The 18,997-nt window shown below is 39.5% G+C and overlaps 1 protein-coding gene across 3 annotated transcripts in view; it reads right to left on the bottom strand.

Annotated features, from left to right (window-relative positions):
• Positions 1–1,194: 1,194 nt before the first annotated feature.
• The window catches only part of rph3aa (rabphilin 3A homolog (mouse), a), a 34,809-nt gene continuing 17,006 nt past the window's right edge, over positions 1,195–18,997 (bottom strand). The window contains exons 2-16 of one of the 3 annotated variants that reach the window (XM_079658322.1): positions 15,048–15,176; positions 14,778–14,907; positions 13,697–13,780; positions 12,421–12,559; positions 7,014–7,190; positions 6,703–6,900; positions 6,366–6,445; positions 5,698–5,772; positions 5,489–5,598; positions 5,285–5,411; positions 4,614–4,667; positions 3,843–3,994; positions 2,859–2,940; positions 2,645–2,741; positions 1,195–2,155 (exon numbers count right to left, since the gene is read on the bottom strand). In XM_079658322.1, coding sequence (XP_079514448.1) covers positions 2,022–2,155; positions 2,645–2,741; positions 2,859–2,940; positions 3,843–3,994; positions 4,614–4,667; positions 5,285–5,411; positions 5,489–5,598; positions 5,698–5,772; positions 6,366–6,445; positions 6,703–6,900; positions 7,014–7,190; positions 12,421–12,559; positions 13,697–13,780; positions 14,778–14,907; positions 15,048–15,175 — 1,767 coding nt within the window. In that variant the 5' untranslated portion in view covers position 15,176 and the 3' untranslated portion in view covers positions 1,195–2,021. Of the gene's footprint in view, positions 2,156–2,644; positions 2,742–2,858; positions 2,941–3,842; positions 3,995–4,613; positions 4,668–5,284; positions 5,412–5,488; positions 5,599–5,697; positions 5,773–6,365; positions 6,446–6,702; positions 6,901–7,013; positions 7,191–12,420; positions 12,560–13,696; positions 13,781–14,777; positions 14,908–15,047; positions 15,553–18,997 lie in introns of those variants that run through there. The other 2 variants (XM_079658320.1, XM_079658321.1) reach the window with 2 other exon arrangements.

Below are 18,997 nucleotides of genomic sequence, written 5' to 3'. Positions count from 1 at the left end.
ATGGATTACAAAATGGGATATTAGACAAACAGATATCATTTTTGAAAGATTGTGGGGAGGACTACATTTAAAGTTGAGTAAGAAATGTATGAGACATTTTGTTACAGTTTCGATGCAATTATGGGGAAACACTTCTGGATTTTGCTTAAAACATACAGTATTTGTGTGAATTTATAGTTTACAGTTGGTAATAAAGAAATGTTTGTAATATTGTTTTATTGTCAAGGTTATGTTTTTCCGGATGCTACTCCTCCACAGAGAATACTTACCCCAGCTAACCCTAATCATATCAGTGATTGCTTTCATGTTGCATTAATTGACAGAAGGTGGGGACAATCAGAGGAGAGAACAAATGTGGGGTGACTATTTTTCAAGCCAGGAGTATTTTAACCTTTTGATCTACAATGATTTTATAGTAAAGTTATGTTGTCTGGGATTCCTAGCATACTGTATGTTACATTTAGTTGAAAAGTCTTTAGTGTCTCTAAAGGGATCTGTACAAACTTTGATTAATTGACTCAAGTGATGTCATTGAGTCAGCGTTGTTTACACATTAGCCACTTTGTACATGACAATCCTCAATCTCCGACTGAATTATCTGTGGTCAATTAGCGTTATGGGTGATGTAGGTCCAAAGTTTTGATGAGAAAGACCAATGCATGGAATAAAAATACAAAATCTCTGCATTTATGAGTCAAACAAACAATTCAAAGGTTATGGCCTCGGAGAACAAATGAATCGAGACAAAAAGGTAATTGAACCTACTGAAGAAGTGATAGTATCCAGAACTTAAGAAAAAAAAAGAACAAAAGAAAAAATTGCGAGCAACCAAAAGGTGCATATATTTCCTTTCAATTTTTTTCTGCTGTCCAGATGTTTGATGTTAAGTCAGATCAGTCGTAAATATTTATATTTTTTGTCAAATATAAATGTTTTGTTTCCCATCAGGCCCTCCTTTGAACCTCCCCATTACTGATAAGTAGGGTAGATTATTCCTGAACTTCAAATTCAAGCAGACTTTTCAGAGTGTAACAAGTCTGTAAACTTTTACCCACTTGGAAAGAAGAGAGGTTTAATCACGAGAAGTCAAAGTTCACAAAACTCTCCGCCGCGTGTCTGTCTGAGCTGATAGGCTCAAACCTCGCCTGATTCCTGACATGTCACAACACAAGCAAGCAGAGGAGAACAGGAAGTGCCATGATGTCTTTATTTACTAGCCACGTGTATGCTACAATATGACATGCATCGATATAAATACAAAGCAAAATGTGAATCATCAATCTGATAACACTTGCAGATCTGAATCTCATATATATCTCTCAAGAAAAATTCACAGATTATCTGCAAGTGTGCTAACATTGTTTTATTGAGTATGTTCTTCATAATGAACTGTCATGCAGAAGCATTTCAGCAATTCTCCAGTAGAGGAGAGCTCACACATGCACAGGTGATGAAGTGATAAAGAGACCAACATGTTGTCAAAAAAATAAATGAACGCATTTCACATCAACAAAAAACATCATTTTGGAAACCAAACAGCTGTATTTGTCCAATTAAATATTTAACATATGCATGATGCAAGCACTCGTCACGAAGATAACACATTACATGATCTCATATCGTACGACAAGAGCACAGATCAACATTAGGAGAACAGGTCAATGCAAGAAAAAAGGGAATTACCCATGGAGGCACACTTAATTTCAACATAGTGTGTTAATCACAATGATAACAAGGTTTTGTTTCTCCATAAAAAATGATAACTCTGTTCAATCATTAGTGCATATGAGGTTTACTTATTATATGAAACAGCTAATGATATGATATGCTCCTCATTAAAAAAGAGCCAGAGGTCGACATCCGTGTTGGTCACCTGTAAACTGTTGGAAAGATAGCCTGCACATTGCACTTAGGGGACAAACTACATCAAAGCAAGAGGATAATATCCGTCTACCCGTGCTGACTGGAAGACAATATGCTACAGGGGGAATGATGGAGAAAGAATAAACATAGAAGAGGTTTTAATCGTCAAACTGGACAGAGTTGTCGTTTAGCAGAACATGCCAGCGCTCAATCTTCTTGTCTTTGTTCTTCAGGCATTCGTACCAGTGCTTCAAACACTCCCCTTTAGCCTGGATGCCCAGCTGACATCCTCCTGGAGGTACAGAGAAAAGTTAGCGGTAATACATAATACATAAACACTAAGAGTTATTGTACATGATAGCATCTCTATGACGCTGTATTTAGCTCACAATGGCAAGACTTATATGCTGATTTTTTACCAGGTATAGTGTCCCATCTTACTTCAGTTAAGTTAAGAACAGCCTGGGAGGATGTTAATAACATTAGTTTTGCAGGTTTTAGTAATAAATCCAATATCAAAAGTAATGCGATCACTAAAGTTTTCACTTTTCATCCTGAAATCTATAAATACATTTACCACATTTCCAATCCATCCAAATGAAATTGTACTCAATCACACAAATATCTACATCATGTTGGTGCTTGAAGAAAAACTCAGTATCACCGAAGTTGTTAAGAATCATCCTAGGTACAATAAATACATTTGATGCGAAACAGTAGACATTGCAAAACCAAGGAAATGATGTTTGAAGCGTGATCACAAGACAGTATCCACACTTACCAATGAAATCATTAGATTTTCCCATGTCATAATCCCAGACTGAGATATCGAGGGTTTTCTTGGCTAGCTCACCATGTTTTATTTCATAACCAAACTCCTGAAACACAGTTGTTGAACATGATTACAAAATCTCTAACTGAGATCTGGCTGAGCAGAAGAGATGGAGAAGTTCAGTGTGTGCAAATACAATGCCAAAGTTTGAGAAATAACTGACCTCATTAAACTCGGGATTCAGAGTCTTCTTTTTTGTCTGCGTCTTGTTTTTAGCTTTTTTCCCCATATCTGGCTTCAGACATCTACAGCACAAAGGAAAGAAACAGTGACATTATGACACACATTATAATAAAACACTTTGTATAAACTGCATAAACAAAATCATCAACAATGATGTCTTCAAATCTGTGAGACATTTCAGACAAAATTGTTCAACATTCTAAACTATTATTTCCTTTATGCTGAAAGTCAAATGATAAGATCAATACCCCCCTTGTCTGTCCCTTAAAGGTCTCCTATCATGCAAAATGCACTTTTCGATAAAAATATGTGTCCCCGGTGTGTTAGGGAACTCACAAAGTCCCAGAAAGCAAAACCCTCTCTCTCTCTACCCAAATCTCTAAAAACGGGGGTACAACGGAGCTGATCCAGATTTGTTGCCTATATGACGTAATATCGGAAATGTGGGCTGGCTTTACACCCACGGCCCTATCGTAAACGTCACTATCAGAAACAATGAGCGACGTGTTTTGGAAGTAATATGGTCTTTGTTTACATTAGCAAACATCGCTAACACTCAGAGCTAACCTGTACTGGAGAGAATATGTCTAAAAAATCAGGATATAAAAAGGGTCTTTGTGCTAAGCTAAGCTAACTATCTCCTTGCTGTAGCTACGTCTATTTAACGTACATACATTGGAGTGGCATCAATCTTCTCAACTAACTCCCAGCAAAGAAAATAAGAACATTTCCAAAAATGTTTGCCATATTTTAATATGATATTTGAATGCAGCATATTTTGTTAGTAATACGGCTTTTACTTTACATGTCCCTTTTTTTTTTTTTTTTTCAAGTGACAATTTTGTGAGTTTGTTACATTGCCCTCAACCCTCTACCAAAAGTTGCCTCTTTTAACTATGGACACTCTTCAGAGAGAATGTAAAGGTCATTTGAATACCTAATTTCAGATGAAAGGAGTACATACAATTTAACGAAAGGGTCGGAGTATCCGTTGGAGTCCATGGCAGCCAGGTGAGCGCAGCGGACCACGCCCACCATCAGACGACCCAGCTGACTGTTGTACATCAGGGACACCAGGATACGACCCCTCTCCTCTGAGTCCTCCCCCTCTTTCAGCTACACACACACACACACACACACACACACACACACACACACACACACACACACACACACACACACACACACACACACACACACACACACACACACACACACACACACACACACACACACACACACACACACACACACACACACACACACACACACACACACACACACACACACACACACACTATTACATTTCACTCCGCTCCTTTGCCCGCTGCACTGGCTTGATGGATGATTATACAGTGATTATCATAATTCCTACTAATGGAAGATAATGTATGAGCTTAAGAACTGAATAATGTGCATGTATATCATTATGCATTAAGGTTAACTCAATACAGCTTGTACATTATAACAGACTTCAATCAACATGCGTTTGCCTGTCTCTAAAAACTGTCTCTACTGAAGTGAGGCTTCACTATTTTTAAAATACTAACTAATTTTCGAAAACAGATGGTCACTGTCGTTTAACAAACCAATGGGAGGAAACAATGAAGCTGTCTTCAAATTTTTGAATATAACTTTTTTAAATACACACAAACTAAGCAGACTTCTTAGAATACAACTATACAGTCAAATAAACCCAATGCACATTATCATGAGATCGATGTGAGGGTCTTACGTCTTCCTCGTAGAGAGCCATGCCTCGAGCTGATCCCCCCACAGCCTTCTTCACCTGTACAGAGAAAAAGCATCGTCATCACTATCATTATTGTTATTATTATATTCTGTTCACCAAAAAGCTACTGTATATTCATTAGTCAATTAAAAGAAAAGTACTGTATTTTAGGAAAGTTCAACATTTGGGAAATTATGAATTCCTTTCTAGCTTTATATCTGTATGACAAATAACATTAAAGTTGACTTTGACTAAAGCCTTATTGGCAGCATACAGTTAGCATAGCTTAGCATAAAAACATTGAAACAGGGGAAAGTGCTCGTCTGGCCTGGTAAAAGAAATGCAGCTCTAAAGTGGACATTTACTAAACTGTCTTTAAAAATTAACAAACTGAAATGTCTTCTTTTTTTTTGCAGTTTAATCAACCTTGAGGGGAGATTGTTTTTCGCAACTCAATCTTTTGTTTTTATTCCTCCAAATGTTGACATTTCTGCATGAAATTAGATACAAAATGTGTCATTGATAAACGTCTCTTTACAGATATTTGTTGGGTAGAAAAAGTTCCTCTTTAGTTGACTGGGATTTAAGTTGAACTGACCATTTAATTTAAAATTCATGTATTTCTCAGTAAATTCTTTAACAGTATGAGATTTTAGTGTTGTTGTCAGGCTCACCGGGATCACCCGCTCTAAACAAACACTGAAGTTCTTCTTCTGGTTAAACTTCAGTTTCTTCAGTGCGATTCGAGTCTCTCCGATAAATTCATTGTGTCCAAACTTGTCCTCGTCACTCACTGAAAGCCTGAAGACGGAAATGTTCCCTCATTAAACTATTTTTTTAATTAATTGGTAGGATACAAAGGTTAAGGTTGTTCTTACCGGAGAGTTTTGCGAGCCATTTCGTCATCAGTGATACCGTGGTAGACCAGAGTCTCATTCCACACCGGGTTCAGAGTGGTTTTCAGAGTCTTGGTGCGAAGCTTGTTAGACTGAGAAAAATATAAGTAAGTAAAGTAAATCTTTAAAATAGGGACACAGCCGCACATTCTTCAAAATAAACCTTGATATTGGAAGTTAGGTGACTGTACCTTACTGGCTCCAGGTAAGAGATGCAGCTTCACATACGGGTCAGCGAATCCATTTGAGTCCATTGACTTCAAACCCTGAGAGACACATTACAGGAAAGCAATGGTTCTGAATCAGCATGAAACAAAATGTCTCTCAAAAGTTGGTTTTATATATTCCACATATTTTATTGTTGCACTGCAAATGTTTCTTTCAATTAAATGATTTTCTTTTTCTCGAGATGTATTTTTCTCGTCTTATCATTTCAATTCACATCTTTATTTTTACATTCGCATTTGCCCCGACACACCTAGACCCCCACTTTAAGCCCTTTGCCCAATCACTTTCCGTCACTAAATGTACATTTTTAGATGAATCAAAAAGGTGTGTATGCAGTTGATGAGGTCCAGGCAAGGGTGCCAGAAATAAATGGCCCCCGAACTTTACGCCCAAGTCCTTTTTTGCGTCATGGCTTGTGTGATAACGTCTCCAGATGGTCTCTACTCTTTTCATGTCTTTACTTGTCTCGTCAAATCTTGTCATGTATTTTTTTTATCTCGTATTGTTTGTCCTTGTCATTTCTTGTCTAGACATTTCTTCTTTTATCTCACTTTTTCTTGTACCTCTCTTCCTTCCTTGTTTTTCATTTCATGTCTCTTTTTCTCATGTGTGTGTATGTACATATGTTTACCTTAGCTTTAATGACACAGCAGTGCAGAGCGTGGGTCTCCTGTTCGTAAAGGAGGCTGAACTCCAGAGACCCCAGCGTGGCTGAAAGAATAAAAAACACAGGACCTCAAATGACATCTGAGAGAAAAATGGAATCTGAAAACTTAGAAAACCAATTTCCCTCGAAGACAGATAAACATTTGTTTCTCTTCACAGCTCCACACCTACTTTTTTTCACCGATGCAAGCACAATATATATTATTCACAATGATAGAAATAATTGAAAAAGTGAAACTCTAAGACTAAGGAGGATTTTAAATTCTATAAAGGTGAAGTTTAAGATGAAATATCGGTCTTACTTGCGTCATCTGAGTCGTAATCGTTTTCCTCTTCCTCTGTCTGGTCAGGGGGGGGTCGGGGGGCAGCGGGGTTGTTGGCAGGTGGGTTAACCCTGGCAGCAGGAACAGGGGATGAAACGGAGCTGGAGACGACAGGTTGTCTTTTTTCCTCCACCACCGGGTGGGACACCTTCCTCTCTGGGGGTTTGTCTCCAACGTCTGGAAGAGAAATTAGCAGTGTCTGAAGCATCTTTTTATACACTGTCAGAATATATTTTTAAAGCAGTCCTGTTGTGTTGGGTTTATTCTCAGAAGGAGCAGTGCTGCTGTACCTGAGGGGGGGGCGGCCTGCTGTGTGTTTGCTCGCGGTGGTTTTGAGGCTAACACTTTTCTCTCGGTCTTCATTACAGCAGCTGGACAGGACGGGTTCTCATTATGGCTCTCAGCTGTTGTTCTTGCTGTCTGCTCCCATTGTTCCGATCCACAGGACTGCTGCTGCGCCTCTGAGCCTCAAAATGAGAATATCAGCTGCCACCAGGAACATAATGATGCTGACACACAGCTAGTTCTATCTCTATTACTTTTCCAGTGGTGGAAGACATAAAAGTAGCAATATCATAATCTAAAAAATCCTTGTCTCAAAGTCTCCAAAGTAATATCATCTAAATATACTCAAAGAACCATAAGTTAAAGTCCTATTTCGCAATAATATGGATATGCATGTGCCACGTTAAATGTTGAAAATGGTAAAGCTGGACCTAATTTGAAGTGATTTAAATACTGCTTGTTAGAAAAATATCACTCTTCACCGGCTTGGTCTTCAAAATCAGGATAAATGTATTTATTATCCTTTCAAGAATGGAAGTTGTCATCACACACAGAGCTGCGTGGAACAAATAGTTCCCCGAACAGTGTCCTTGACATGCTTATATACAAAAGAGGGTGTTATTCAGTCACAAGATGCAGAATACCGGTTCAAAGCAGTATTCTGGCCTTCGTTTAGATTAGCTGGCCTGCGTAAACAATAAACATGACCGTCGTATGTCTGTCTCCAAAGAGGCTGAATCATCATGTTAATCGTTGTCACATAGCTATCATATGCCTAAAACAGTGTGTCCTGACGCTCTTCTAGGTCAGGGGTTCCCAACCTTTTTCACCCAGGGCCCCCCCAAATGACTCCTGTTGGAATTTGCGACCCCCCAAAACTTTGAAACTTTAATTATCGCTGTTGCCGATCTGCCCCCCTGCCCGATCTGTACTGTGCATGTGCGAGATGGTCTGCCATACTGGACAACTCCGTACGGCAACCCAACTAGGACACTTGACACAGTGGCGTTTGGCAAAGCACAAAAAGAAAATGGATTTAACTTCTGTTTGGCAGTTATCATACTGAATAAATATTTACTGTGAATGTATGCAAAAATGTATGGCATATAGCTGTCTAACAGAAGTTAAATCTATGTCTCACTTATTCTGACAATGTACTTAACCCCAAATAAAAGAGCCCAATAAAAAGAGTTGTTAAATAATAGTGAAGTCACGTTGTCATAACAATAACTCATCTCTCCCGGTTTTTTGTGTTCTTTTTCTGCTTTGCCAAACGCCACTGTGTGAAGTGTCCTATTACAGTTGCCGTATGTAGTTGTCCAGTATGGCGGACCATCTCGCACATGCGCAGTACAGATCGGGCAGGGGTAGTGACAGCCGTGCCTGGTAACAGCGGTTACACCCCCCCCCCCCCCCCCCACACACCACACACACACACACACACACACACACACACACACACACACACACACACACACACACACACACACACACACACACACACACACACACACACACACACACACACACACACACACACACACACACACACACACACACACACACAGCGGTAATTAAAGTTTAAAAGTCTCAAAAATGCTACAACTACTGTCACAAACTGGATGAATGTGAAGTGTTTTGTTAAAGGAGGATGAAAGCGTAATTAAGGAGCACTATAATTGGAGTGACTTTGTTGGTTATTGGACTCAGGATTAATGCATTTGGATGCCCGCTGTATCAAGAAATTAAAGGACGGCGCAAGTGGAAACAATTCACAAAGGGATTAAACTGTTTAAAACACATGCTCAAAGTAAGCCGGATTTTGGCGATGTGTTTATGTGGATTAAAAAAATCGTAAATAATCTACAAAATGGAGGAGACCGATCTGATCAGAGCAACTGGGACAAATCATCCAACTGAAACCGACACTTTACGCGCAGAAGAAACATTTCTATTAAAGAAAAAATGATACATTTCTGTCTTTGTATGCTTTTATTAGCTACTAACTTGCAAATGTATGCATCATATTTATTTCAAATGTCGAAGAACAGGACACTTCAAAAGAATATACTATGTCTAATAAATAAATGGTAATATGGTTGCATAGGCCTGTATAAAACAAAAATGAAAAACTGGCATATTAAGCAGGTAAATCAAATGCTTGTCTGCCATGGAACAGGTAGCAGAGAGAAGACGAGATTCAAGTAGGTTCATTAATGTGAAACTTGGGCTTGCACGCCCGCAGCCAGGGATGGAATGTCCGGTGTAATGTGAGTGACAGCCAGTCTAAAGTCTTTGTGAACGTCCAGTGTGTTGCGTGCTTTTGTTTTGATGGCAACAAGTGCGCTGAAGGCTGTTTCTGATAGATATGTCGTACTGAATGGGATTGTAATCCTGGTCGTGGCATGCAGTGTGATCTTTGGAGCGAGGCTTGGTCCTTTGAGAATCCAAACGTTTTTAAATCCTTTTTCCTGGAAGTATTTCTTTGACAGCGAGTCATTCTGGAGGTCGGTGAGCTCATCTTCGCAATCCACATCCTCAACTTTGGCAATAAAGGGATCTAAAACCCACAATTCCTTGGAGACATACTCGTCTATGTCAGCGAACCGTGATTGCATTTCCGTTTGCAGTGCGTTCATATGGCGGATGAACTCGCGACGTACAGGCACCATTTCAGGATTGTTTTGGGATTGTTTCAGCAGTAGTGGAAACTGTTGCAGCTCCCCCCTCTCCATTTTCTCGACCCTGTACTCCAGTTTGCGCACAAATGCATCATTGGAGAATGTTGGACTCCACGCCTTGCAGACGCTTGTTTGTTTCATTGTAGAGACTAAAGATGTCGGCCAGGTATGCTGTTTTAATCCAGAATGACTCAGTCACTTGCTCTGACAGTGCGCGGTTACGAGTTTGTAGAAACTCTTCAATTTTTTCCTTCAGTTCTACAAAGCGTGCCAGCACTCGGCCGCGTGAGAGCCAGCGCACCTCGGTGTGCAGGAGGAGGGTTTGGCGCGCTTCATCCTCGCACAAGTATGCGAATAGACGCTTGTTGGTGGGGCGACCTTTGATGAAATTGACTATTTTAATAACAGTTGAGAGTGTTTCGCTGAGGTCTTCTGACAGTTTCTTGCTGGCCAGGGCCTGGCGATGTATCACACAGTGAAATATTGTGCAGTGTGGGGCCTTTTCTTTCAAGCGACTGTTAAATCCCTTGTTTTTCCCCATCATTGAGGCAGCTCCGTCTGTGCAACATGCAACTAAATTCTCATAGGAAAGCTTGTGGGATGAGAGGTAAGAATCCACTGCAGTAAAAATGTCCTCACCCCGGGTGGTAGTGGTAAGGTTGACTGACATAAGAATGTCCTGCTTCAAATCTTCCCCATCGATATATTGCGCATAAACGATCAGCACAGCCTCGTCTGCTACAGTTGTGGTTTCATCAAGTTATATGGCAAATGGCCCCTTTCCAAGCTTTTCGAGCAGCTGCAGCTCGCAGTTACTTGCCATCTTCTCAATTCTGTCTTTCACCGTATTGTTTGACAGTGGTACAGTTTTTAGCTTCTCTGCGACCTGCGGGCCGCACAGTTTCTCAGCCATCTTAATGCAAGCTGGCTTAATGAGCTGCTCGGCAATGTTGTGCGGTTTCTTTGCCTTTGCTATTAAAAGTGCACATTCAAAAGAGGCCTCGCTGCCAGCCCTAACAAACGCTGTTCTAATATCCATTGGCTTGTTTGCCTTTGCAAGGTGTTGTTTCTTTATGAAAAAGTCCCGATCACGCCCGACGGTTTCTGGGTGCATGGTCTCTTGGTGTTTCTTCATTTTGCTGGGTTTCATGCTTTCGTTGGCTAGCTTCTCTCTGCATATCACACACTCTGGGCGGGTTTTGTCCGTTCCCTCCATGAAACCAAAGTTAAGATAGCTCTCTAGGTAGGTCCTCATTTTCTTTTTGATTGCAGATGAGCTGTCATCTCCTTTACGTTTTTCAGACATTTTTAGACAAAAATATTCACCTTATGAAGTCGGTCGCTAGCTAGCAAGCGCAGCAAACTGTTATTATTATGAAAGCTGACACAGTAGCGTCAATGTTGGCGCCAATCGGAGGAGTATCAGATGAATTTTTTGAATTTTAATTTTAGTTAATCAATTAATTTCTATATTTTATTGTAATATAGACAAGGCTCTTAGCGGTAATCATGTATTGCGTTACAATATGTAAAAAAAATGATATGTAAAAAAAAAATGATATGTACATTTTTTTTTTTTTTAATTCTAAATATGATATTAGGCCTCAAATCATGTGAGGTCTGGCGCCCCCCCTGCGATCTTTGCCGACCCCCCAAGGGGGTCGCGACCCCCAGGTTGGGAACCACTGTTCTAGGTAATCATACATCCTGTCACACACAACTACGTAGGGCCTTTGTTATCATGTGCTACTCTGATATTAGAAGAGTACATTCAGTAATTTCCCAAACACTGCTGAATATCTTAATCCCTAATAATAAATCATCATTCATAATTTCTTTGCTATTATAAAAAATTATCTGAATCTGCAGTATATGCAGGTAAAAAGTACAATATTTCTCGCAACATAGATAAGAGAAGTTGAAAATAAAATGTCACAAAATATGAATTTATGTCCAAGATTCTTTAAGATAGAGTAACCTTGTGTCAGCTCATCCAAGTCTAGTAGATAAGAAGTATAATTTCTTAATATTCTAAATAAACAAAGGGTATTTTGGAAATAACAAGTACAATTTGCAAGATGTACATTTATTCAAGCATTTAATAGCTGCTCAACTGAAGACGGTGAACAGATCGAGGAAAGTGAAGATAATTTAATCTAGTTCAATAAATTAAAAGATCTAATTTGCTATTGTTTCTCATGGCCAGCATTATAGTTTAATTCTTTTAAATATAGGTCAAAAGTGACACGAGCGTTTATAGCAGCCGGCTGCAGGAGCTAACGGGCCGTGGCACTTTGTGTTTGCTGCACTTTGCATTCTGTAACACCATCAGACATTTGGGTCCTGTGGCGAGCGCATCAAGGATCATGTTTTAATGAAACATGAATACTATATTATGACATTTGGATATGCATTTTATTTTTGCAGCTTCATCTAGAACAAATCTTTCTACTACTACTATTTTTACTCAGTCCACTTTAACTGTACTAAGGCTAAAGCTTACATTAATAAGTAACCTAATCAAAATATAATGTAACCTTATGTAGAAATTGTATTTTGTACATACTTTTTGTGTACGAAGTGAGAATTAAATGTTATAACATCAATCTAATAGTACTGGTTGTTGAAATTAAAATGCACTTAGATATGTTTACTTATATTTATTTAAGTACAGTCAAGATATTCTTAAACGTCCTTACATCAATCCCTTACAAATTATAGCTTAAACTACCATATCTCTGTTGATGTGTAGCTTCATCTTGTCCAGAACTGTCGAAGCTGGACTGTCTGGATCCGGACAGAGGGAGGGGGGGCGGCAGACCCTGCTGCACTCTGCCTTTGAAGAACCAAGCTCCTGAACGCTTCTGTACCTGCAGGAACACACAGTCAATTCAGATTTATTTTAAAATGGGAAATGACCCAGTTCCTTTGACCATATAAAGTTGGTTAAGTAATTAAGTTTGTCGCCAGCTTCTAGTGGCCATAATAATACAAAAATGCAGTTACTTTAGTGGGAGATAGGGTAAGGTAGACTTCAGCCTTTCTTTTTGTGACCTGTTTTTATTGTTCACAGAGGCACATATACGTATAATACAGTACACAAGAAATTGTGTCAACGATAACTCAAAAAGAAAGAAAAGGATAGGGAGTTCATTATTTCCTTGCATTACCTTCTGGAAGGATGTTAGGTTTTTTGGTTGAGTTTGTTTGTTAGCAGGATTACGTAAAAACACATTTTCATTCAACTTAGTGGAAGGGTGAATCAGGGTGCAAAGAGAGAAGCCATTCAATCTGGAGCGGATCCAAATCACAGGGCGATGTTAAATCTTACTTTTGTTAACATTGCCAGATAGAGAATTTGGCCTCTGGGGAGATTTTTGCTCTGCGAGTGTCTGTCTATACTTGTAAGTGGATTAATGAAGGAAACAAGTCTTTGTGTTTACTTTTTGATTAGTGTGATTATTTATATTCAAATATATTCAAAGATTAATAAACTGACGGATTAAGACATTTAACTGCTATCAAAAATCAATATTATTTTGGTGCCTGCTTAATTCAGTGGGGCAGATACCGGAGCACTTTGTATTTGGCAGCCTAACAGATAAACCCCTGTGTCTGACTGACAGTAGAGAGCATTTATTTAAAGAGTCTGGGCTCCCCGAGGCAGAGAACAAAGCGCAGCGCCATCATCACAACAGTATTGTATAACTGAATCAGGGAGAAAAACTGAAAACAGACCTTATTATTCATGTTTCATATTGATCAAAACACTATCTGTATTTTTGAGAATTAAAAAGGCGTTGAAATAAATCATTTTGGGTATTGAAGGGGTATCAATGGACGGTGAAATGCAATTCAGTGCTAAAAGACGTGACTAAAAGCTAGAAAATGGTTCACATCATGAGAAAAGCCTTTGTTCTGGTGGCAGATGAACAACATAATGGTACAATATGTCCCCATGATTTTATCAAAACCACTCTGATCTTCATCTCTCCTCATCCTCTCACCTCTTTTTGTTCATTGCAGATTCTGCACAGCCAGGCAGGACTCGTCCTTCCGTTGCTGAAAATCCCACATTTGCTGCACATGTGCTGCGAAGAAACAAATAACAGAATTAAGAATAGGTACGAATATCATTCTATAAATAATACTGTGACAATTTAAAGGTAATTAAGTATAATGAGGAAAACGTATTAAAAGTATTAAAGCGTAAAACATCCCCTAATAAATCATCACATTAAAGTTACTCATGCATTGATGAAAATCCGATTGGAACTGCTTTAGTTTTCTCTGTTATTCTATGAATTGTTTTGAAAATAGTGAGAAATGAAAGTTACAACTTCACAATATTCCGTCCAACAGTTCAGACCTCAACACTACTAAAACTGTATGATAATAAAACCAATGTACAATTATTAAAAGTAAAACACAGCTTTACATTTGTGTAGCTGGAACCATGAAATGTTTTTACTTTTAAAAAACCTGAAAAGATCAAAACAGGTCCCAATACATTTCTGGTTAATCCACTAATTGTTTTATCTTCCATCTGCATTTTCGTATATTGAAAAGTAACAAGTAACTAAAGCTTCCAAATAAATATACGCAGCACAACGTACAATATTTCCCTCAGAATTGTGTATAGTAGAAGTGGAAAGTGACATAAGAATAAAAACTGAGGTACCTGAAAATGTGTTCTTAAATAGAGTAGGCTACTTGAGTAAATGTATGCATGGTTACATTCCACCACTGCATGACTAAGACATGCACGGAGCATTAAACCTACGGATTATAGTTCCTGGTGGCAGGTGCCCAGAGCTCATATATTTTACAGTTCACACAGTACGTAGTAATTGAGAGCAACAAGCAGCAGAATGTATGCAGGCATGAGACCAGGATATGCAGAGTGTATGTTAAACCCTGTTAGCATATGGCCCACTGGGTGCTCATCACCATAGAAAAACCTCTTAGGATCTACACAACATTATAGAAAAAATAGTAAATAGGGCAACCTAATATCATCTGGGGACTCTCTGCAATACTGTCTCCTTTCTGTCCCTGTTCAAGCAGAAAGAGTACAGCTCCACCTACTTTGTTGCACTGCACACAGAGGACAGCTGTGACCCCCTGTGGCCCGAAGGACGCCCCGCACAACAGACAGTGGGACTGCCCGTCACCACACGCCGTCTTCTTGATGTTATCCAGCCGACTGGAGAGGCGCCTGAGAACACATGGAAATAGATGTAAGCACAACAACAAAAAAAGCTTGGTGTTACACCAAAAAAACGCTCGGCTCAGAGCATCTCTGCACGGACGGCTGATTTAATTCTGTGCAACGGAGACAATAGTTTTCCATCTCACTCAATCCTCTCATGCTCCGTGGCCTCCATCATGGCAGCACGAGCCAGGACGCCGTTGATGATCTCCTTCTCCTCATCCGTGAGCTCCTCCCCCGGGGGGCCGCCAGACATGTTCATCGTCCTCTCCATCCTGAACCAAAAGAGAGAGACGCAGAGGCATGCAAAGTAAAAATGCAGCTCACACAAAAAGGGCAGCGACTCCAAAAAGTGCATCACTAAGGAGAGCGAGACGCTGAGGTCTCAGGACAGCTGGAAACTTTTTTGGCTTAAAGCAAAGCAAAGCTGCATAGTGTGTCACAAAGAGGCTCACTACTGACTTTCTTTAAATAATACATGAACTGGAGTTATCATCTGAGAGCATATCATGCATTTTGTTCATGTGTCTCAAATCACCCGCCTGGCATGATGTAAAAAATAAAAAGTTTCAAGGCAACAAACTTTCATTTTTTAGGTCTTAGTTATTCTTTCTATATATGTTGTACTTCTCTGTCATCAAGCATTTTCAGTCTTTATGTTGTCTGTGGTACATACTGTACAGTACTGTATATGAACCAGCTTAATCTCCATGTGTCAACTTTGTCATTCATTTTGTCACCCTAGATGTGTTTTGAGCAGCTTCTTTTAAATCAGTGCAGCATTAATAATCTACCTAGGATTAATGTCTATCAATATTACTCTTGGGCTTTACACATTAAGAGTGTTAGGGAATAATTTGCTTAGGTATTCAACCTTTGACACAGTTCATCATTTTCTCCTCTCACTGTCTCCTTTCTCATGGCATAGGTCTACGGCCTTGGGTATTGCTGATATCTCTCTTAAGGAGGAGCAGCTTGGGCGCATTGTTGTTGCGAGTCTATGACAGAGCACAAGCCGCCATGAGGTAGTTTACTGTTCAGGGACGTAGGCTCCCTGGCGCACATTCTTTTCTATGGACGAGAGCTCTATTTAGATTCAGGGTCCATAATGTTTAGTCTCACTGATGAAGAATGTTGATTATTACACTCCGAACTAGTTAAAACCTCGAGCTACAGAAAGAGTTCTTCAGAATTGGCAACCGCTGTGTCAACTCGTGACACACCACCTGTCTTGTCAACTCTCCGGCCGAAACTCCAAATAAACCATCAGTGTTTGCCATCAAAGCTCCAGCTCTCCTCGTGTCTCTCTGAGTCCTGACTCTCCATTGCTACAGAAGTTTCCCTTACAAAGAGTACAGGGATTCTATGAAGACCATGTAACTTTCTGTTAAAAAGACCCCGAATGCCCAATATGATGCAATTTTCTTCACATAAGGATCTTTGGATAATGTTATACTTAATGAAATGCATGTTGGGAAAGCTAACACTGACAATGTTTCTATTGTTAAGTACAGTACAGAAAAGTGCAAAGGAGTCTAGTGAAAAAAAAGGTGTCGTAAAAAAAAACACATTTCTCACTTTCTAATGAATAACAGATGAAGATTCAGCGTTTAGAACTCACAAAGACACAGCTTCAAGTTGAACCTCTATTTGAATTGCTGAAATGTAAATACAATGTATTTATGCCAAAGAATATAAGTGGGTGTTTTTAAAGTGCCTGTTTATGTTCCCGAAGTTTTCCCCAATGTACTGTATCTCAAAGTAAGCTGCAAAATAACAGCTTCAAACAATCTACCTTTTTATTTCACACAAAAAGCAATCAACATAAAAACCTCTCTGAAACTTTACGGCTGCTGGATGTTTGGAAAGCTTCCAGAAACTGTCTTTTAGGTTTAAAATCACTTCTTGCCAACTGCTAGCGCAGAGGCCAAATCTCCTGCCAGCACAAATCAAATGCACTCAGCTTGGGAACAGAAGGATTGCTGTTTTTTAAACCTCAAATATGTTTCCCATGATGCACAGGAACACACTGCATACATTTGGAAATTGTGGTATCTGGAATAGGGTTTGTGGTTTCTCAAGACGATGCAGACAATATATTATAATAGCCTATTTGGTAACAAACATTTCAAAATCATATACCGACTATGTTAAATATTAGAACATTTATCGGGTGAGCCTTGCCTGTTTACCATTAGCACAAAAAGAGTGAATGTCAGCCGTATTTTACCTTTTTAAGGGTAACGTAGGCTCTAATTTAAGCGTTTATACAGCATTTAAAAAATAAAGAATCCACCCAGCAGTAATGTGGGAAAAGGTGAGAAGTTAAACCACTGGAGGTCAGCAAAACAAGATTTGCACCAGCTCTTAAGTTGCTCTTTAAGACAAAATGTCAAGAGAACTGCCAAAATGTGATTCTAAATTGTTCCAAAAACAATCAAATGTGTTACTACCGTGGCTAATATATATGTTCATAAAATACAGCAAAGATTCTGCTATAACCCCAATATTTCCTTATTTGCATTCTGCTGTGTTCAGCAAACTCTAGTCAAATATTGGGTGTTTTCAGAAACTGTAAACAACAAAAAGCCTGCGCACCTATTTTGGAAAAAGATTTAAGTGAGAGATATGAAATATTTGATCAAGGTGGCTATTTTAGTTGCATGCTGCATAATGTGAAGCACAAACCTTCAGGCTGCAGATGGAGCTTAAATTGCTGCTCTGCTGTTTTGGGATGATTTTAAGGATTTCAAACACGTGCCTGCCTCTCTTCATAATGTGCACTTGACCACAGCTCGTAAAATGCTACAACTAGCACTTTCTATTTCTCCATTAATGAAGTGAATTGGCTCTTTGTAATCCTGGGTGCAATGCAGATGTGACTAACTGTCTTCTGATTGATCTGGGTTTTATCCATTTTAGCCCCACCAGCTGTGCTTGGCTTGAAAGATGGTGACGTCATTAGTGGAGGTTTGTGTGAAAGTATTTGATGGATTGTCATAAAATTGTGTACAGCGATCATGTGAAAAGATGCCTAGAAGATAAACCGTAACCACTTTGCTTTACCTAACTTTTCAATATAGACATATATCTGCTTTGCATTCAGTGTTAGTTAGCAAATATTAGCATGCTAACAAACAAAGCTGGAGAACATCGTAAACAGTATGCCTTAGCATGTTGGCATAAGCAGCTAATGATGATTCATTATGTTTTCATGAGACGTGACTAAACTAGCTTTCTGTGGCTCCTTTTTAAAAATATGAAATATTGTTATGTAACAGATCACAGTTTATTTGTGAAAAATATTGTGTTAGAAGTTTAGACCAAAAAAACTGGTGTCAATTCATGTAAACATATTTGCACAGAATAAAATCAGTGACCGTGTCAGACTCAAAGCAAAAAGCAGTAGAAGCAGTCCAGAGATGTAACTGTCCGCTCCGCAGTCAGTGTGCCCCGGCTGGAGGAGCACTCCCTTTAAAAGCTCCGGGAGGAACTCATTTGATTATCCATGACCATGATTTATTTCAGCTCTAACTCACCACTGCTGCACCCGCGCCTGTGCCTTACAGTAAATTCCCAAACATCTGCCAGTCATGTCCAAGTGCACGGGCCTCATGAACTTGCGTGTTGAAAATGTGCCGTTAATTGGGGCCGACTGCGGACAGTGAAGTGTTGGCAGTGTTGGCTACATGTAATGTGTTGTTTGCATGCCTCGAGACGTTTTCACTGCGGAGAAGCGCACTCATTATCTCTGACAAGAACATTGTTAAGAGAGAAGCATGACCCCAACTTCTCGCCTGTGGTCCAGCCCAGACTGCTGAGTCAGCCTGCACCGCCCTGATTGAGTGGTCCTGCACACATTTTGCTGACAGTATAGAGAAGAAACTGCACAGATTCCAAAACACATCAATTCCCTCCATTGTAAGCACATGTTATGCCCCATTCTGTAAGGGTCGTGATGATGGCCCACCCCAATGTATCAATAGAATCAGTCTCCATTTGGATCTGTCAATGTCATCGTTTCACTTTTAACTTGTAGAGTAAGAGTGTAAGAACGAGCCGCTGTATGACTTTGACCAAGCATTAAACATCACAA

This window comes from Notothenia rossii, assembly GCF_949606895.1.
Source record: "Notothenia rossii genome assembly, chromosome: 11".
NCBI lineage: Eukaryota > Metazoa > Chordata > Actinopteri > Perciformes > Nototheniidae > Notothenia > Notothenia rossii.
The sequence above is the reverse complement of the archived record's forward strand: the minus strand, read 5'-3'. Positions and strand labels throughout refer to the sequence as shown.